General features: G+C 45.8%; 1 protein-coding gene and 2 long non-coding RNA genes across 3 annotated transcripts in view; all 3 read left to right on the forward strand.

Annotated features, from left to right (window-relative positions):
* Window positions 1-440: 440 nt before the first annotated feature.
* The window catches only part of LOC130374844 (adhesion G protein-coupled receptor F5-like), a 35,067-nt gene continuing 14,131 nt past the window's right edge, over window positions 441-21,376 (forward strand). The window contains exons 1-19 of the mRNA XM_056581820.1: window positions 441-712; window positions 3,441-3,530; window positions 3,619-3,835; window positions 5,169-5,217; window positions 5,633-5,770; window positions 5,914-6,078; window positions 8,303-8,455; window positions 9,532-9,699; window positions 10,011-10,037; window positions 10,269-10,421; window positions 11,499-11,651; window positions 12,358-12,525; window positions 13,059-13,211; window positions 13,918-14,085; window positions 14,704-14,856; window positions 16,310-16,462; window positions 17,152-17,319; window positions 18,232-18,384; window positions 20,894-21,002. Coding sequence (XP_056437795.1) covers window positions 3,731-3,835; window positions 5,169-5,217; window positions 5,633-5,770; window positions 5,914-6,078; window positions 8,303-8,455; window positions 9,532-9,699; window positions 10,011-10,037; window positions 10,269-10,421; window positions 11,499-11,651; window positions 12,358-12,525; window positions 13,059-13,211; window positions 13,918-14,085; window positions 14,704-14,856; window positions 16,310-16,462; window positions 17,152-17,319; window positions 18,232-18,384; window positions 20,894-21,002 — 2,336 coding nt within the window. The 5' untranslated portion in view covers window positions 441-712; window positions 3,441-3,530; window positions 3,619-3,730. The remainder of the gene's footprint in view (window positions 713-3,440; window positions 3,531-3,618; window positions 3,836-5,168; window positions 5,218-5,632; window positions 5,771-5,913; window positions 6,079-8,302; window positions 8,456-9,531; window positions 9,700-10,010; window positions 10,038-10,268; window positions 10,422-11,498; window positions 11,652-12,357; window positions 12,526-13,058; window positions 13,212-13,917; window positions 14,086-14,703; window positions 14,857-16,309; window positions 16,463-17,151; window positions 17,320-18,231; window positions 18,385-20,893; window positions 21,003-21,376) is intronic.
* On the forward strand, window positions 14,694-17,711 carry LOC130374746 (uncharacterized). Its single transcript, XR_008893671.1, has 5 exons — window positions 14,694-14,856; window positions 15,566-15,733; window positions 16,052-16,201; window positions 16,310-16,462; window positions 17,152-17,711. It is a non-coding gene; the product is annotated as an uncharacterized LOC130374746 (long non-coding RNA).
* Window positions 18,101-21,064, forward strand: LOC130374747 (uncharacterized). Its single transcript, XR_008893672.1, has 3 exons — window positions 18,101-18,123; window positions 18,232-18,384; window positions 20,894-21,064. It is a non-coding gene; the product is annotated as an uncharacterized LOC130374747 (long non-coding RNA).

Genomic DNA, 21,376 nt, shown 5'->3' on the forward strand with positions numbered 1-21,376 from the left:
TGTGCTACAGTGTGGTGTAGTAATAGTCTGTGCTACAGTGTGGTGTAGTAATAGTCTCTGTACTGCAGTGTGGTGTAGTAATAGTCTCTGTACTACAGTGTGGTGTAGTAATAGTCTCTGTACTACAGTGTGGTGTAGTAATAGTCTCTGTACTAGTGTGGTGTAGTAATAGTCTCTGTGCTACAGTGTGGTGTAGTAATAGTCTCTGTGCTACAGTGTGGTGTAGTAATAGTCTCTGTACTACAGTGTGGTGTAGTAATAGTCTCTGTGCTACAGTGTGGTGTAGTAATAGTCTCTGTGCTACAGTGTGTGTAGTAATAGTCTCTGTACTACAGTGTGGTGTAGTAATAGTCTCTGTACTACAGTTAGGGGTAGTAATAGTCTCTGTTCTACAGTGGGCTGTAGTAATACAATCCTTTATTGGAGTTGGTGTTGGATAAAGGAATCTCCCCAATCAGATGATAGAGATTAGTTCAAGCAAACATTAACTCCAGGAAGTGCTGGAAAGGTTTGAATTCCTGCCAGCTAGGGGAATATCCAGGGTCCTGCAAACACTGCCGTCCCAGCCGGTGAAGGACTGTTTCAGTGCAGGGGAGCAGCTAAACCAGTCCGACAGGTGTACCGTAGCGTAGGGTATCTCAGGAGGCGTTTCTCTCAGTGGACAGTGTGCCGCCACACACCATCCAGTCCTCCGCGCAGCTTCGAGGAGCCGGTAAGTTATGCTTTGTTCTCCTCGCTGGCGCTCTCCTGTGATGGGAGATCACAGGACGGTTAGTACTGTGTTCCGCTAATTTAAATAATAATAATAATAATAAATGAAATTTATATAGCGCTTAATATCGTACTCTAAGACGCTTTAATGTGTGTAGTGTGTTCACTGGTCAGTGGGGGTCGCAGAGAGACCCCCATCCAGGTGTACATCGTCATGACGACGTGGTAGTGGTCATCTCAGGACAACCATGTGACTTATTGTAGTTTTGATTTAAGTTAACAATTAAATAACTTTGAACATTACACAATCATTTGGTAATAATGTGTACGTGTCCGCCCGTAGTAGCTACTTACAGTTGGATGGATTATCGCCATTCAAGTGTGTGTGTGTGTGTGTGTGTGTGTGTGTGTTTGTAATAAAATAAGAAGAGGCTGTACAAATAAGAAGTGTTTGACCTCAGTCTGATAGAAGTACTTCCTAACCCTTCAAATCAGTTTGAACCAAGATTAGGAGTTCATATCCCTCCCTAGCTAGAAGCTTTCAATGTCAGGCACATATTTACACGTACGAGGAGAGAGAGAGAGAGAGACAGAGACAGAGAGAGAGACAGAGAGACAGAGAGAGACAGAGGGAGACAGAGGGAGACAGGAAGACAGAGAGAAACATCTATAGACAAAGAGAGACATTGTCAAACAGTGAGAGAGACATGGAGACAGAGAGAGAGAGAGGGAGAAAGATATAGACAAATAGCGAAACAAAGAGAGACATAGAGAGAGACATAGAGACAGACAGAGAGAGACAGAGAGAGTGATTTGTTCTCTTCTTAATCCCAAACCTCAGACTAGGCTTGGAGACGTTAACAATGGCAGCTTTCTCCTCACCTGTGACTCGGGCCCTTCATGGTTATCGGGTTACAACAGTTTCTGTTGTTCTTAATAACTTCAAACCCGCTGCGGGTAGCAGCTAGCTAGCCTATCATGCTAGCAGACTGCGACTGCTAGCTCTGGGGTTCCCAGGTTCGGAGTAGGGGCCCCGATCAGGGCCCTGATAGGCAGGTCGGTCGCAGGCTGACTTGTGATTGATTGTAAGCTGTAGATATTTGATATATGTGTGATGTAAATACCACTATTGGAAAGGTGTTATAAAGGTCCTGAAAGTTGCGTAGAGCAGCCACACACTGTTCTCAAGTAAAAGATGTGTTACTTTAACGTAAGAAGAACTCAAGTTGTGGTAAAAGTAGACTCTAGCTACTATAGAGCATCTGATTTATTGTTGAAATAAGCAGAGTAAGGTTAACGTCAATATCAAAATCAAAAATATTAAATTGTAGCACTAGACTTGAGCTAATTACAACAAAATATTCACATTAATTGACTCATCTATTACCTGTCACTCATCAATCGGTGCATTTAACGAGTTATTTCTAACGAGTATTTCCTCCACGTAACCACACTCTGAGTCATTTCCTCAGAACAACAACAATGGATCATCTCTCTATCATGTTTGCACATAAAAACAATGAATCTCCTGTTTCATGTCTTCATCATAACTATGGATCACCTGTTTCATGTCTTCATCATAACAATGGATCACCTGTTTCATGTCTTCATCATAACAATGGATCACCTGTTTCATGTCTTCATCATAACAATGGATCACCTGTTTCCTCATTTACATGTGATCTTCACTCATCATCTCTCCTCGTGTCTTCATCCCAATGTTGTGCTGACATATTCATATCATATATAAAGGTCTATCACCTTATAATATAATTTATTCATACATATATATACATACATAAATAATACACATATACATATAAGGAACAATTTAACCGAGTTTGGAAGTGGATACAGACGTGTGGCTGGGAAATGGCATTGTTAACTGGTTACATGATATACTGGTTATTTTGAATGACTTTTTATCATGAGGGACTGGTTATTATGAGTGACTGGTTATTACCAGGGACTCGTTATTAGGAGGGACTGGTATTATGAGTGACTGGTTAGTACAAGTGACTGGTTATAATGAGGGACTGGTTATTATGAGGGACTGGTTATTATGAGTGACTGGTTATTATGAGGGACTGGTTATTATGAGGGACTGGTTATTACGAGGGACTGGTTATTATGAGGGACTGGTTTTTAGGAGGGACTGGTTAGTATGAGGGACTGGTTAGTATGAGGGACTGGTTTTTAGGAGGGACTGGTTAGTATGAGGGACTGGTTTTTAGGAGGGACTGGTTATTATGAGGGAATGGTTATTATGAGGGACTGGTTATTATGAGGGACTGGTTATTATGAGGGACTGGTTATTATGAGGGACTGGTTATTATGAGGGACTGGTTTTTAGGAGGGACTGGTTATTATGAGGGACTGGTTTTTAGGAGGGACTGGTTATTATTATCTTCCATGCTCTCTCTCTCTAATAATGTGTTGTCTATGTTGTGGTGTTGTTTTTTTTCCTTTTGTTTGAGTGTCTGTACTGTCTGTATGTATTCCCTTCTGTAAAGCGTCTTTGAGTATTTAAAAAAGCGTTGTAAAAAACTGATCTACCATTATTATTATGAGGGACAGGTTCTAATGATTAACTGGTTTATACCAGGGACTGGTTATTGAGAGTAGCTAGTTATTGTTGCCGATACTTTTATTTGTATGTCGTTAGTTAATGTTCGGATCACTTTCAATCCAACTCATGATTGATATGAACATTATGTCTCTCTCTATAGAAGATCCACCAGCAGACGCTTCTTGATTCGCTGTTTCCCTTCTTATGGTGATGATGTGATCAAGCCTCAGCCAAGAAACCTCCATTAAAGGTCAGAATGGCGATCACCTGCTATGATGACATGAAGAATCACTCATTCATTGATACCATGCTCATAATGGTGTGAATCTGTGTGTAAGAATGTGTATGAATATGAGTGAGTGAGTGAGTGAGTGATCGAGTGAGTGATCGAGTGAGTGAGTGAGTGTGTGTGTGAGTGTGTGTGTGGCGGGCTGGCTATCTGAGAGCTGTATGGCGAGGTTGACCCTGGGGCTGTCGGCGTGCAGCCTCCTCCTGCTCTACCTCATCCTGGAGTCTAAGGAGTCCTTTACAGCTTTGGCTGGCTGGAGACCAGAGGTACAAGTGATTATGAGATCAGAGGTACAAGTGATTATGAGATCAGAGGTACAAGTGATTATGAGACCAGAGGTACAAGTGATTATGAGATCAGAGGTACAAGTGATTATGAGATCAGAGGTACAAGTGATTATGAGATCAGAGGTACAAGTGATTATGAGATCAGAGGTACCAGTGATTATGAGACCAGAGGTACAAGTGATTATGAGATCAGAGGTACAAGTGAATATGAGACCAGAGGTACAAGTGATTATGAGACCAGAGGTACAAGTGAATATGAGACCAGAGGTACAAGTGATTATGAGATCAGAGGTACCAGTGATTATGAGATCAGAGGTACAAGTGATTATGAGACCAGAGGTACAAGTGATTATGAGATCAGAGGTACAAGTGAATATGAGACCAGAGGTACAAGTGATTATGAGATCAGAGGTACAAGTGATTATGAGATCAGAGGTACAAGTGATTATGAGACCAGAGGTACAAGTGATTATGAGATCAGAGGTACAAGTGATTATGAGATCAGAGGTACAAGTGATTATGAGTCAGAGGTACAAGTGAATATGAGACCAGAGGTACAAGTGATTATGAGATCAGAGGTACAAGTGATTATGAGTCAGAGGTACAAGTGATTATGAGATCAGAGGTACAAGTGATTATGAGATCAGAGGTACCAGTGATTATGAGATCAGAGGTACAAGTGATTATGAGATCAGAGGTACAAGTGATTATGACATCAGAGGCACAAGCGATTATGAAATCAGAGGCAAAGGGTTCAATGATTCATCTCCATTGGAAGTCATTGGTGGTGTTTATGAAATCAGATTTAGTGTTCATGAGATCAGAGGTACAGTCTTTATGAGATCAGACGTATAGTCTTTATGAGATCACAGGTTTAGTGTTTATGAAATCAGAGATACAGAGTCTATTAAATCATTTAGTGTTTATGAAATCAGGGGTTGTGTTCAGGAGATAAGAGGAACAGTGTTTCTTTTAAATCAGAGGTAGTGTTTGTAAAATCAGACGTAGGGAATGTAATATCAGAGCTACAGTGTACCTGAGATCAGAGATAGTGTTGTATGTTTTAAAATCTGAGTGAGAGTTCATGAAATCAAAGGTAGAGTGTACACTATGCTGCCAACTGTTAAACTATTAAACTGTCTCCCATTTCAAATTGTTGATAATGCTGCACCTCCATGCGGATTCCTTCTGTTAACACCAGCCAAGATGTACAGAACTGAACTGTCTCCGATTTCATATGTCTGTGTTGAATGTTGTTAGCCAGGTATTAAACTGGACTGTCCTCTTTGTGTCTGTGTGTTATGTGTCTCAGGACATTCCTCCGAAAGAGATGTTACGCCAGAAAAGAGCGACAGCAGATGGTTGGTCTTCAAAGAACTATAACAAAAATTAAGTTAGCAATTAAACTGGTTATCCCTACCTGATATGGTCTAGTACAGCCTCTAATGCAGCTGTTCTAGTTCAGCCTCTAATGAAGCTGTTCTAGTACAGCCTCTAATGAGGCTGTTCTAGTTCAGCCTCTAATGAGGCTGTTCTAGTTCAGCATCTAATGAGGCTGTTCTACTACAGCCTCTAATGAGGCTGTTCTAGTTCAGCCTCTAATGAGGCTGTTCTACTACAGCCTCTAATGAGGCTGTTCTAGTTCAGCCTCTAATGAGGCTGTTCTAGTACAGCCTCTAACGATGCTGTTCTGCGGTCCAATACAGCCTCATTAGAGGCTGAACTACAACAGCATCACGAGAGGCTCCTACTTGACCTGACCTCTAACCCCTGCAGATGCGACGTTTAACTGGACGTACGTGATCGACATCGAAGTGAACGGTTCCTCCGGCCTCATAGCCGCACTGAACAACATCAGCCTCCCGGTCCAACTCAACAACATTACCCAGATCAGCGAGATTCAGGTCACCACAGGTAGGGCGACCCATGTGAGACCACTGATCACAAGAACAGTACACCAGTATTGACATCATTCTTCATGTCGTTCTTGCTCTTATTGAAAGCCCCTACCTCACCTGGCAGCTGCCATGACAACGCGGTTTGTTTACTGTCCGCAGCATGCACGCCGGTGGGCGCGGGTGAGCAGTGCCGCTGCCAGGAAGGGTTCGCCTGGCCAATCGAGAGCTGCCTGGCCCACGGCGCCTGTGATGTCATCTCCAAGGGTGTCTGCACCTGCATCAACGGCCCCCCCGCCGACGGGCAGTCCTGTCAACCAATCGAATGTGAGCTGCACCCCCCCCCATTACCCGTAACAAACCGTGTGTCCTGCCACTGAGGCCTGGGCTCCTCCTACGTCTAAGGTGAACCTAGAGACAGAAACACGTCTATAGTGAACATAGAGACAGAAACACGTCTATAGTGAACCTAGAGACAGAAACTAGTTTATAGTATGTATAGAATAGAGATTGAAATAAATTAACCAATATATGTTACCAATGTAACCCAAGCGTCTCTAACACAATAAGAGCTGAGGTCTTGAGTGAGTGCCAGGGGTTAATCATGTGCTTCCAGTTAGAGAGAGGGCGCGTTCAGCCAAGGCCTCTAGGAATGTAAACAGAGGAGTCAATGTATTGTGCTTGTCCTTTTACAATGGGGATCACTTATGCCCTAAGATGAGATCTGATTGTTTTCTGCCTCATCTAATCGGGTTCAGATCACCTACCTCCTCGTTCCAATGTGCTACCTCCTGGTTCATATTTCCTGAATTAATATTTCCTCTAATTTCCATCTCCTACCATCTGGTTCCTGTCTCCTCCCTCCTGGTTCCTGTCTCCTTCCCCCTGGTTCCTGTCTCCTCCCCCCTGGTTCCTGTCTCCTGGTTCCTGTCTCCTTCCTCCTGGTTCCTGTCTCCTTCCTCCTGGTTCCTGTCCCCTGGTTCCTGTCTCCTCCCCCCTGGTTCCTGTCTCCTTCCCCCTGGTTCCTGTCTCCTTCCCCCTGGTTCCTGTCTCCTTCCTCCTGGTTCCTCCCTCATGGTTCCTGTCTCCTTCCCCCTGGTTCCTGTCTCCTTCCTCCTGGTTCCTGTCTCCTTCCCCCTGGTTCCTGTCTCCTCCCCCCTGGTTCCTGTCTCCTTCCCCCTGGTTCCTGTCTCCTTCCTCCTGGTTCCTGTCCCCTGGTTCCTTTCCCCTTCCTCCTGGTTCCTGTCTCCTTCCCCCTGGTTCCTCCCTCCTGGTTCCTGTCTCCTTCCCCCTGGTTCCTGTCTCCTTCCTCCTGGTTCCTCCCTCCTGGTTCCTGTCTCCTCCCTCCTGGTTCCTGTCTCCTTCCTCCTGGTTCCTCCCTCCTGGTTCCTGTCTCCTTCCTCCTGGTTCCTCCCTCCTGGTTCCTGTCTCCTTCCCCCTGGTTCCTGTCTCCTTCCTCCTGGTTCCTGTCCCCTGGTTCCTGTCCCCTGGTTCCTGTCTCCTTCCCCCTGGTTCCTGTCTCCTTCCTCCTGGTTCCTGTCTCCTTCCCCCTGGTTCCTGTCTCCTTCCTCCTGGTTCCTGTCTCCTTCCTCCTGGTTCCTGTCCCCTGGTTCCTGTCTCCTTCCCCCTGGTTCCTGTTTCCTCCCTCCTGGTTCCTGTCTCCTTCCCCCTGGTTCCTGTCTCCTCCCTCCTGGTTCCTGTCTCCTTCCTCCTGGTTCCTGTCTCCTTCCTCCTGGTTCCTGTCTCCTTCCTCCTGGTTCCTGTCTCCTTCCCCCTGGTTCCTGTCTCCTCCCTCCTGGTTCCTGTCTCCTTCACCCTGCTTCCTGTCTCCTTCCCCCTGGTTCCTGTCTCCTCCCTCCTGGTTCCTGTCTCCTTCCTCCTGGTTCCTGTCTCCTCCCTCCTGGTTTCTGTCTCCTTCCTCCTGGTTCCTGTCCCCTGGTTCCTGTCTCCTTCCTCCTGGTTCCTGTCTCCTTCCTCCTGGTTCCTGTCTCCTCCCTCCTGGTTCCTGTCTCCTTCCTCCTGGTTCCTGTCTCCTTCCTCCTGGTTCCTGTCCCCTGGTTCCTGTCTCCTTCCTCCTGGTTCCTGTCTCCTTCCTCCTGGTTCCGGTCTCCTTCTTCCTGGTTCCTGTCCCCTGGTTCCTGTCTCCTTCCTCCTGGTTCCTGTCTCCTTCCTCCTGGTTCCTGTCTCCTTCCTCCTGGTTCCTGTCTCCTTCCTCCTGGTTCCTGTCTCCTTCCCCCTGGTTCCTGTCTCCTTCCTCCTGGTTCCTCCCCCCTGGTTCCTGTCTCCTGTCCCCTGGTTCCTGTCTCCTTCCCCCTGGTTCCTGTCTCCTTCCTCCTGGTTCCTGTCTCCTTCCTCCTGGTTCCTCCCCCCTGGTTCCTGTCTCCTTCCTCCTGGTTCCTGTCTCCTCCCTCCTGGTTCCTGTCTCCTTCCCCCTGGTTCCTGTCTCCTTCCTCCTGGTTCCGTACGCTGAGGGTGATGGTCCATCGTACGGGGCGTAGGAGGGTGTGGCCGAGGACACAGAACCCGTTCTGAGTGTGTGTTGTGGCTGCAGCACTGCAGGCGGAGGTGGTGTTGGAGGTGGTGGTGGAGCTCCACCTCATAGACCTGGCCACCCTGGAGACTCTCCGCGCCCGGCTGGAGAACAGCAGCTTCCCTCTGGCCCTCAGTCCTGCTGTCGAGATCACCGACATCAACATCACCACAGGTACCTCCACCCTCCCCCAGGGGCCAGGCCTCCACCCTCCCCCCTCCCCCCAGGGCCAGGCCTCCACCCTCCCCCCGGGGCCAGGCCTCCACCCTCCCCCCAGGCCTCCACCCTCCCCCCAGGGGCCAGGCCTCCACCCTCCCACCAGGGGCCAGGCCTCCACCCTCCCCCAGGGGCCAGGCCTCCACCCTCCCCCCCTCCCCCCAGGGGCCAGGCCTCCACCCTCCCCCCAGGGGCCAGGCCTCCACCCTCCCACCGGGGCCAGGCCTCCACCCTCCCACCGGGGCCAGGCCTCCACCCTCCCCCCAGGGGCCAGGCCTCCACCCTCCCCCCAGGGGCCAGGCCTCCACCCTCCCCCAGGGGCCAGGCCTCCACCCTCCCCCCTCCCCCCAGGGCCAGGCCTCCACCCTCCCCCCAGGGGCCAGGCCTCCACCCTCCCCCAGGGGCCAGGCCTCCACCCTCCCCCCTCCCCCCTCCCCCCAGGGCCAGGCCTCCGCCCTCCCCCCAGGGCCAGGCCTCCGCCCTCCCCCCAGGGGCCAGGCCTCCACCCTCCCCCCTCCCCCCTCCCCCCAGGGCCAGGCCTCCGCCCTCCCCCCAGGGCCAGGCCTCCGCCCTCCCCCCAGGGGCCAGGCCTCCGCCCTCCCCCCAGGGGCCAGGCCTCCGCCCTCCCCCCAGGGGCCAGGCCTCCGCCCTCCCCGCAGGGCCTGGCCTCCACCCTCCCCCCAGGCCTCCGCCCTCCCCCCAGGCCTCCACCCCCCCCCCAGGCCTCCACCCTCCCCCAGGCCTCCACCCTGCCCCCAGGCCTCCACCCCCCCCCAGGCCTCCACCCTCCCCCCAGGCCTCCACCCTCCCCCAGGCCTCCACCCTGCCCCCAGGCCTCCACCCAGGCCTCCACCCCCCCCCAGGCCTCCACCCTCCCCCAAGGGGCCAGGCCGTTACTGACTCTGTGTCTTGTTTCTGAGTTAAGAGGGAACTGTTAATATTTTAAGCAAAATGTTTTCACTTGATTACCAGATGTTACAATTAAATAACGGCTTCCCAACATAAATGGAAATGTTGTGTTTATCTGTCCTCAGTTTGCTCTCCATTCGGGGCTGGGTTCCAATGCACATGTGAGGATCCGTATCGCTGGCCATGTGACAAGTGTCTTCTGCATGGGTCATGTGACAACATCACTGATGAGACGTGTGGATGCATCAATGCCCTTCCCCCTGATGAAGAATACTGCCAGCTCTCCCAACTCAGTACGTTCTCATGTCTGGTCACAGTTGACATAAAGCTGTGGATACAGCCAAGAATCTGAAGCTGTGACACTCTACAAGGCCTCAATTCTCCTGAGTCCTTAATGTAAGAGTATGGACCCATACTGGGATTGATCAAACAATAGACATGGTTGAATCACTAACTTTAAAGACTCCCTCCCATTTATGGAAGCCATTATTTTCGAAGCACTTTAGAATGTGTTTTGATGATTTGCTTCTTGATGTCAGCAAGTTATGAGGTGAATAACTTTGTGTTTATTTAAACTATGAACTTGACTTTTGTCTCCAAACAGTCAATACAACTTGTCCTTTCACGACTTCTCCACCTCCATCAACCACTTCTCCACCTCCATCAACCACTTCTCCACCTCCATCAACCACTTCTCCACCTCCACCAATCACTTCTCCAACTCCATCCACCACTTCTCAAACTCCATCAACAAGTAGGGCTTTGAAAAGAGTTGGCTTCCTGGCAAACATCAAGTACACCCGTTCTAACCTAATGTATTTGAAATGGATACTTTCCCATGATGCACCTGTTCTCACTGCAGGTCCTCCAGTGGTCTATGAGTACCTGACTACTATCGAGCTGCAAACCACAAATGTTACAGTGATAGAGGAACTGAGGAGCATCCTGGATAACATCAGCTACCCCTTCCCCATCGACAGCAACATACTGATCTCTGAGGTCAACATCACCACAGGTGAAGTTCTGCCAATGTTGTTTTATTGCTCTTTGCAGTTGACTGGGTCACAGGTTTGAAGTATCCTGTATTTGCTTGTCTATTATGTTTGAGAGATTTGTTATGACTGCAATGAACCATTTCTGCTGGATTTTGCTGTGAAGTTTTGTGACTGATGTGACCATAAATGCACGCTTTTAAGGCAGCTCTTCTGAAGAAAATGCTGCCCAATTTGTGGTACCACTAATCACTAATCCACATAGATTGGTCAATTCCCTCTGAATTGTAAGAATGCAAAATGACAAATTCTTGGAAAGACTGATCCCACCTTTCTATCACAAATGTTAACCGTCATCCACAAAGTGTATAATTTGGACCAAGTTTTCCGGAACATTGTTTGTGTTTATCTGTCCTCAGTTTGCTCTCCATTCGGGGCTGGGTTCCAATGCACATGTGAGGATCCGTATCGCTGGCCATGTGACAAGTGTCTTCTGCATGGGTCATGTGACAACATCACTGATGAGACGTGTGGATGCATCAATGCCCTTCCTCCTGATGAAGAATACTGCCAGCTCTCCCAACTCAGTACGTTCTCATGTCTGGTCACAGTTGACATAAAGCTATAGACACAGCCAAGAATCTGAAGCTGTGACAATCTACAAGGCCTCAATTCTCCTGAGTCCTTAATGTAAGAGTATTGACCCATACTGGGATTGATCAAACAATAGACATGGTTGAATCACTAACTTTAAAGACTCCCTCCCATTTATAGAAGTCATTATTTTAGAAGCACATTATAATGTGTTGTTATGATTGGCTTCCGAATGTCAGCAAGTTATGAGTTGAATAGCTTTGTGTTAAACGTTTACGTAAACTATGAACTTGACTTTTGTCCCCAAAAAGTCAATACAACTTGTCCTATCACGACTTCTGCACCTCCGTTCACCACTTCTACACTTCCATCTACAACTTCTCCACCTCCATCAACAAGTAGGGCTTTGAAAAGAGTTGGCTTCCTAGCAAACAACAAATACACCCGTTCTAACCTAATGTATTTGAAATGGATACATTCCCACGATGCACCTGTTCTCACTGCAGGTCCTCCAGTGGTCTATGAGTACCTGACTACTATCGAGTTGCAAACCACAAATGTTACAGTGATAGAGGAACTGAGGAGCATCCTGGATAACATCAGCTACCCCTTCCCCATCGACAGCAACATACTGATCTCTGAGGTCAACATCACCACAGGTGAACACAAATTTCTGCCAATGTTGTGTTATCGCTCTTTGCAGATGACTGGGTCACAGGTTTGAAGTATCCTGTATTTGCTTGTCCATCATGTTTGACGATGTGTTATGACTGCATTAAACAGTTTCCGCTGGATGTGGCTGAGATCTTTTGTGACTGTTGTGACCAAAAATGCACAATTTAAAGGCAGCTCTTCTGAAGAAGATGCTGCGCAATTTGTGGATATTTTTTTTAATGTCTAGCCCCAAGGTTGTGGGAAGCAGGAACATATGCATGAACCTTTGAGATGGAATAATGGATAAAATGTCATTCAAGCTATAGACAAGACTTCCCGTAAGAATGAAACAAATTTTAAAAATTGTATCACTTGAAATATAAGTGCAATATTCCTAAACCCCATGAACAAGTAAAGGAGAAGGTAAACATCCATCACCTTAATTTTGTAGAAGTGCAATGATTAGTCAAACTGGCGGGAAAGTTCAACAATTGGTCAAATCTGCTCAAATGTTGCATTGAGTGAACATATTTAGAAGGTACCACTAACCGACATAGATTGGTCAATTCCCTCTGAATTTTAAGAATGCAAAATGACAAATTCTTGGAAAGACTGATCCCACCTTTCTATCACAAATGTTAACCGCCATCCACAAAGTGTATCATTTGGACCATGTTTTCCGGAACATTGTTTGTGTTTATCTGTCCTCAGTTTGCTCTCCATTCGGGGCTGGGTTCCAATGCACATGTGAGGATCCGTATCGCTGGCCATGTGACAAGTGTCTTCTGCATGGGTCATGTGACAACATCACTGATGAGACGTGTGGATGCATCAATGCCCTTCCCCCTGATGAAGAATACTGCCAGCTCTCCCAACTCAGTACGTACTCATGTCTGGTCACAGTTGACATAAAGCTGTGGACACAGCCAAGAATCTGAAGCTGTGACACTCTACAAGGCCTCAATCCTCCTGAGTCCTTAATGTAAGAGTATGGACCCATACTGGGATTGATCAAACAATAGACATGGTTGAATCACTAACTTTAAAGACTCCCGCCCATTTATGGAAGTCATTATTTAAGAAGCACTTTATAATTTGTTGTAATGATTTGCTTCCTAATGTCAGCAAGTTATGAGGTGAATAACTTTGTGTTAAACGTTTATGTAAACCATGAACTTGACTTTGTCTCCAAACAGTCAATACAACTTGTCCTATCACGACTTCTGCACCTCCGTTCACCACTTCTACACCTCCATCTACTACTTCTCCACCTCCATCTACAACTTCTCCACCTCCATCAACAAGTAGGGCTTTGAAAAGAGTTGGCTTCCTAGCAAACAACAAATACACCCGTTCTAACCTAATGTATTTCAAATGGATACTTTCCCACGATGCACCTGTTCTCACTGCAGGTCCTCCAGTGGTCTATGAGTACCTGACTACTATCGAGTTGCAAACCACAAATGTTACAGTGATAGAGGAACTGAGGAGCATCCTGGATAACATCAGCTACCCCTTCCCCATCGACAGCAACATACTGATCTCTGAGGTCAACATCACCACAGGTGAACACAAATTTCTGCCAATGTTGTGTTATCGCTCTTTGCAGATGACTGGGTCACAGGTTTGAAGTATTCTGTATTTGCTTGTCCATCATGTTTGACGATGTGTTATGACTGTATTGAACAATTTCTGCTGGATTTTGCTGAGATCTTTTGTGACTGTTGTGACCAAAAATGCACGATTTAAAGGCAGCTCTTCTGAATAAGATGCTGCGCGATTTGTGGATATTTTTTTATGTTTTTAGCCCTAAGGTTGTGGGAATCAGGAACATATGCATGAACCTTTGAGATGGAATAATGGATAAAATGTCATTCAAGCTATAGACAAGACCTCCAGTAAGAATGAAACAAATTTTAAAAAGTGTATCACTTGAAATATAAGTGCAATATTCCTAAACCCCATAAACAAGTAAAGGAGAAGGTAAACATCCATCACCTTGATTATGTAGAAGTGCGATGATTAGTCAAACTGGCGGGAAAGTTCAACAATTGGTCAAATTTGCTCAAATGTTGCATTGAGTGAACATATTTAGAAGGTACCACTAATCCACATAGATTGGTCAATTCTCTCTGAATTGAAAGAATGCAAAATGACAAATTCTTGGAAAGACTGATCCCGCCTTTCCATCACAAATCTTAACCGTCATCCACAAAGTGTATCATTTGGACCACGTTTTCCGGAACATTGTTTGTGTTTTTCTGTCCTCAGTTTGCTCTCCATTCGGGGCTGGGTTCCAATGCACATGTGAGGATCCGTATCGCTGGCCATGTGACAAGTGTCTTCTGCATGGGTCATGTGACAACATCACTGATGAGACGTGTGGATGCATCAATGCCCTTCCTCCTGATGAAGAATACTGCCAGCTCTCCCAACTCAGTACGTTCTCATATCTGGTCACAGTTGACATAAAACTGTGGACACAGCCAAGAATCTGAAGCTGTGACACTCTACAAGGCCTCAATTCTCCTGAGTACTTAATGTAAGAGTATTGACCCATACTGGGATTGATCAAACAATAGACATGGTTAAATCACTAACTTTAGAGACTCCCTCCCATTTATGGAAGTCATTATATAAGAAGCACTTTATAATGTGTTGTGATGATTTGCTTCCTAATGTCAGCAAGTTATGAGGTGAATAGCTTAGTGTAAAACGTTTACGTAAACTATGAACTTGACTTTTGTCTCCAAACAGTCAATACAACTTGTCCTATCACGACTTCTCCACCTCCGTTCACCACTTCTCCACCTCCATCTACAACTTCTCCACCTCCATCAACCACTTCTCCACCTCCATCAACCACTTCTTCACCTCCATCAACCACTTCTCCACCTCCATCAACCACTTCTCCACCTCCATCTACCACTTCTCAAACTCCATCAACAAGTAGGGCTTTGAAAAGAGTTGGCTTCCTGGCAAACTTCAAATAAACCCGTTCTAACCTAATGTGTTTGAAATGGATACTTTCCCATGATGCACCTGCTCTCACTGCAGGTCCTCCAGTGGTCTATGAGTACCTGACTACTATCGAGCTGCAAACCACAAATGTTACAGTGATAGAGGAACTGAGGATTATCCTGGATAACATCAGCTACCCCTTCCCCATCGACAGCAACATACTGATCTCGGAGGTCAACATCACCACAGGTGAACACAAATTTCTGCCAATGTTGTGTTATTTCTCTTTGCAGATGATGACTGGGTCACAGGTTTGAAGTATCCTGTATTTGCTTGTCCATCATGTTTGACGATGTGTTATGACTTTATTAAACAGTTTCTGCTGGATTTTGCTGAGATCTTATGTGACCATTGTGACCAAAAATGCACGATTTAAAGGCAGCTCTTCTGAATAAGATGCTGAGCGATTTGTGGATATTTTTTAATGTTTTTAGCCCTAAGGTTGTGGGAATCAGGAACATATGCATGAACCTTTGAGATGGAATAATGGATAAAATGTCATTCAAGCTATAGACAAGACCTCCAGTAAGAATGAAACAAATTTTAAAAAGTGTATCACTTGAAATATAAGTGCAATATTCCTAAACCCCATAAACAAGTAAAGGAGAAGGTAAACATCCATCACCTTGATTATGTAGAAGTGTGATGATTGGTCAAACTGGCGGGAAAGTTCAACAATTGGACAAATCTGCTCAAATGTTGCATTGAGTAAACATATTTAGAAGGTACCACTAATCCACATAGATTGGTCAATTCCCTCTGAATTGTAAGAATGCAAAATGACAAATTCTTGGAAAGACTGATCCTGCCTTTCTATCACAAATGTAAACCGTCATCCACAAAGTGTATCATTTGGACCACGTTTTCCGGAACATTGTTTGTGTTTATCTGTCCTCAGTTTGCTCTCCATTCGGGGCTAGGTTCCAATGCACATGTGAGGATCCGTATCGCTGGCCATGTGACAAGTGTCTTCTGCATGGGTCATGTGACAACATCACTGATGAGACGTGTGGATGCATCAATGCCCTTCCTCCTGATGAAGAATACTGCCAGCTCTCCCAACTCAGTACGTTCTCATGTCTGGTCACAGTTGACGTAAAACTGTGGATACAGCCAAGAATCTGAAGCTGTGACACTCTACAATGCCTCAATTCTCCTGAGTACTTAATGTAAGAGTATGGACCCATACTGGGATTGATCAAACAATAGACATGGTTGAATCACTAACTTTAAAGACTCCCTCCCATTTATGGAAGTCATTATTTAAGAAGCACTTTATAATGTGTTGTGATGATTTGCTTCCTAATGTCAGCAAGTTATGAGGTGAATAACTTTGTGTTAAACGTTTATGTAAACTATGAACTTGACTTTTGTCTCCAAACAGTCAATACAACTTGTCCTATCACAACTTCTGCACCTCCGTCCACCACTTCTACACCTCCATCTACCACTTCTCCAACTCCATCTACCACTTCTCCACCTCCATCAACCACTTCTCCAACTCCATCCACCACTTCTCCAACTCCATCAACAAGTAGGGCTTTGAAAAGAGTTGGCTTCCTAGCAAACATCAAATACACCCGTTCTAACCTAATGTATTTGAAATGGATACTTTCCCATGATGCACCTGTTCTCACTGCAGGTCCTCCAGTGGTCTATGAGTACCTGACTACTATCGAGCTGCAAACCACAAATGTTACAGTGATAGAGGAACTGAGGAGCATCCTGGATAACATCAGCTACCCCTTCCCCCTCGACAGCAACATACTGATCTCTGAGGTCAACATCACCACAGGTGAACACAAAGTTCTGCCAATGTTGTTTTATTGCTCTTTGCAGTTGACTGGGTCACAGGTTTGAAGTATCCTGTATTTGCTTGTCCATCATGTTTGACGATGTGTTATGACTGTATTGAACAGTTTCTGCTGGATGTGGCTGAGATCTTTTGTGAACAAAAATGCACGATTTAAAGGCAGCTCTTCTGAAGAAGATGCTGCGCAATTTGTGGATATTTTTTTATGTTTTTAGCCCTAAAGTTGTGGGAATCAGGAACATATGCATGAACCTTTGAGATGGAATAATGGATAAAATGTCATTCAAGCTATAGACAAGACCTCCAGTAAGAATGAAACATTTTTAAAAAGTGTATCACTTGAAATATAAGTGCCATATTCCTAGACTCCATAAACAAACAAGGGAGAGGGTAAATATTCATCACCTTAAATATGTAGAAGTGCGATGATTGGTCAAACTGGCAGGAAAATTCAACAATTGGTCAAATTTGCTCAAATGTTGCATCGAATGGACATTATGAGAAGCTACCACTGATCCACATACATTGGTCAATTCTCTCTGAATTTTCAAAATTACCAATTCTTGGAAAGTCTGATCCCACCTTTCTATCACAAATGTTAATCGTCATCCACAAAGTGTATCATTTGGACGAAGTTTTCCGTAACATTGTTTGTGTTTATCTGTCCTCAGTTTGCTCTCCATTCGGGGCTGGGTTCCAATGCACATGTGAGGATCCGTATCGCTGGCCATGTGACAAGTGTCTTCTGCATGGGTCATGTGACAACATCACTGATGAGACGTGTGGATGCATCAATGCCCTTCCTCCTGATGAAGAATACTGCCAGCTCTCCCAACTAAGTACGTTCTCATATCTGGTCACAGTTGACATAAAACTGTGGATACAGCCAAGAATCTGAAGCTGTGACACTCTACAAGGCCTCAATTCTCCTGAGTCCTTAATGTAAGAGTATTGACCCATACTGGGATTGATCAAACAATAGACATGGTTAAATCGCTAACTCTAAGGACTCCCTCCCATTTTTAGAAGTCATTATTTTAGAAGAACTTTATAATGTGTTATGGTGATTTGCTTCTTAATGTCAGCAGGTTATGAGGTGAATAACTTTGTGTTAAACTTTTATGTAAACTATGAACTTGACTTTTGTCTCCAATCAGTCAATACAACTTGTCCTATCACAACTTCTGCACCTCCGTCCACAACTTCTCCACCTCCATCTACCACTTCTCCACCTCCATCAACCACTTCTCCACCTCCATCTACCACTTCTCCAACTCCATCAACCACTTCTCCACCTCCATCAACCACTTCTCCACCTCCATCAACCACTTCTCCACCTCCATCAACCACTTCTCCACCTCCATCAACCACTTCTCCACCTCCATCAACCACTTCTCCACCTCCATCCACCACTGCTCCACCTCCATCAATCACTTCTCCACCTCCATCAACCACTTCTCCACCTCCATCAACCACTTCTCCACCTCCATCAACCACTTCTCCACCTCCATCAACCACTTCTCCACCTCCATCAACCACTTCTCCACCTCCATCAACCACTTCTCCACCTCCATCAACCACTTCTCCACCTCCATCAACCACTTCTCCAAATCCATCCACCACTTCTCCAACTCCATCAACAAGTAGGGCTTTGAAAAGAGTTGGCTTCCTGGCAAACATCAAATAAACCCGTTCTAACCTAATGTATTTGAAATGGATACTTTCCCATGATGCACCTGTTCTCACTGCAGGTCCTCCACTGGTCTATGAGTACCTGACTACTATCGAGTTGCAAACCACAAATGTTACAGTGATAGAGGAACTGCGGAGCATCCTGGATAACATCAGCTACCCCTTCCCCATCGACAGCAACATACTGATCTCGGAGGTCAACATCACCACAGGTGAACACAAAGTTCTGCCAATGTTGTGTTATCGCTCTTTGCAGATGACTGGGTCACAGGTTTGAAGTATCCCGTATTTGCTTGTCCATCATGTTTGACGATGTGTTATGACTGTATTGAACAGTCTCTGCTGGATTTTGCTGAGATCTTTTGTGACTGTTGTGACCAAAAATGCACGATTTAAAGGCTGCTCTTCTGAAGAAGATGCTGCGCAATTTGTGGATATTTTTTTATGTTTTTAGCCCTAAGGTTGTGGGAATCAGGAACATATGCATAAACCTTTGAGATGGATTAATGGATATAATCTCATTCAAGCTATAGACAAATCTTTCAGTAAGAATGAAACATTTTTAAAAAGTGTAACACTTGAAATATAAGTGCCATATTCCTAGACTCCATAAACAAGCAAGGGAGCGGGTAAATATTCATCACCTTAAATATGTAGAAGTGCGATGATTGGTCAAACTGGCAGGAAAGTTCAACAATTGGTCAAATTTGCTCAAATGTTGCATCGAATGGACATTATGAGAAGCTACCACTGATCCACATACATTGGTCAATTCTCTCTGAATTTTCAAAATTACCAATTCTTCGAAAGTATGATCCCACCTTTCTATCACAAATGTTAAAGGTTGGGTATGCGATTTGCGAAACGCCAGCAGATTTTGAAAATACACAACTCAAATGGTCCTACCCCCTCTCCTTCAACGCTGACTCTGACTCCACCCATTCCAAGTACCTGGACGCGCAATCATGCACGAGCGCGAACAGAGATGCGCGAGAGCGAGCCAGGCTGGCGTAGGTTTTCGTTTAACAACATGGCACTACATTCAGCTGTAAGTTGCACCCAGTACCGCGGGAAGTAGGGGTGCTGGGGGTGCTGCAACACCCCCTGTCCGAGGCCCTGTCTTATCACAGAAAACGATAATTTCTAAAAAAACTCCGGCCAAAGTGGAGATTTCTGAAAACGGCGGTTATGTGTTGTCGTGTCAACGGGGAGAAACGGGATTTTAGGTTCTGAAGCGTCACATTATGCACCAGGAAATGCTTAACGTCATGTGAGCGCCCGCTGTACCGTATTGGTCCGAATATAAACACAAACCCCATTGTAAGACGACCTATATTTGGAAAAAAGATTTGAAGACCAGATCTTGTTTTTATGAATAAATAAATTGTATTCATTGAAATAATATACGAAAATAAAAAGGCATAGAATAAAACACTGCATTGCCACTAAACAGTAGTGCAAATAGGCCGTACTGATGTGTACACCAAAGACTTCCTGACACTCCTCTGCCCCGCTGTGTTCGCTCTGGCTGTGGTCGCTCCGAACTGTTTCGGCCCGTGGCAAAGCGAGTCATCCTCGCTGCTGTCCAAGGCATTTTGAGACGCAGCATTTATTTAATGCTCATATGACCTAGTGCTGAAAAAAGGTTATATGAAAAAGTGTGAGGGTAGCGGTGGTGCGCTAAACTTGTTCTGTGAGCAGCTGGATGTGAACCATGGTGTGAAGGAAGTGAACACAACGATCGATTTTCAACTGTGCGCGCATGCACTGGTGTAATTGAGCTGCGCTGCTATATATCTTTTTTATCAATGTAACGAGTTGCGAGTCTAGTGCAGGCTGAGTTTTTTTTTTCCAGCACCCCCTGCTGAGAATACGTTCTCGCGGCTATGGTTGCACCAGATGTTATAATCATTAAACGGTCACATAAATCATTACTATTTTTAGAAAATGTATGTTTGTTTCATATAATTGTATTGGAAGTCCTGGTTTTCACTAGGGTTGCTGCGGTGTGGACATTTTCACAGCGAGTAATACACTCGTCTCAACACCGGTATTACCGAGCATAAACGGTATAAACTTTGAAACTAGGTCAACCGCCACACAAGCATCGGTTTTTAGACCCTTCTCGCCAACGTTCGAAAGCAGCGCCTAGGATTATTCTTGATTTCAGTTTTTCTCTTTCAGTGTTCTTATTATCAATTACTCTCTGAAAAAGAGTTTTCCTTCTCTTTGCTGGAGGTGGTGGTGGTGGTGGTGGGGATGGTGGCGTCTTGTCTGCCATGGAAATTGTCTTCTACTGCTAGGTCCAAATGTGGATTAACTAGTTCCAGTAGCTACCGCAGGATAACAACAAACAGGAGCTTGCTCTGGGTCACGAGCTCTGGGTCACGAGTACTGCACGAAGGGGTCGCGCGCGGGGGAGGGGGAGTGCAGTACGACCGTTTGATTGCCGTACTTACTGTCCAATGCAACTCGGTGGCAATGGAAATGATTGGCTGGAGTTTTTCGAGCCCTGCCCGTTCCACAGATGATTGACTTGTTTAATTTTCATGTCAGTACTTCTAACTCAGTGGCTGTAAGCGGGTTATGATAAGAATTTCAAGTAATTTTGCAAAAATGGCCAAAAAAGCAAATTCCATACCCAACCTTTAATCGTCATCCACAAAGTGTATCATTTGGACCAAGTTTTCCGTAACATTGTTTGTGTTTATCTGTCCTCAGTTTGCTCTCCATTCGGGGCTGGGTTCCAATGCACATGTGAGGATCCGTATCGCTGGCCATGTGACAAGTGTCTTCTGCATGGGTCATGTGACAACATCACTGATGAGACGTGTGGATGCATCAATGCCCTTCCTCCTGATGAAGAATACTGCCAGCTCTCCCAACAAATCCCACTCAGTACGTTCTAATAGCTCAACAATTCACCTCCCAACAATTCAAAGTTCATTCTTTACTAAAAACAATTACTTATTATTTTCACTTTTTTCCAAAACAGATCGCACTTTTTGTCCTTTACCCCCCTCTCCTCCACCCTCCTCCACCCCCTCTCCTCCACCCACCTCCACCCCCTCTCCTCCACCCACCTCCAACCCCTCTCCTCCACCCTCCTCCACCCCCTCTCCTCCACTCACCTCCACCCCCTCTCCTCCACCCTCCTCCACCCCCTCTCCTCCACCCACCTCCACCCCCTCTCCTCCACCCTCC

Source organism: Gadus chalcogrammus, chromosome 21 (assembly GCF_026213295.1).
Source record: "Gadus chalcogrammus isolate NIFS_2021 chromosome 21, NIFS_Gcha_1.0, whole genome shotgun sequence".
In the NCBI taxonomy this organism is placed as follows: domain Eukaryota; kingdom Metazoa; phylum Chordata; class Actinopteri; order Gadiformes; family Gadidae; genus Gadus; species Gadus chalcogrammus.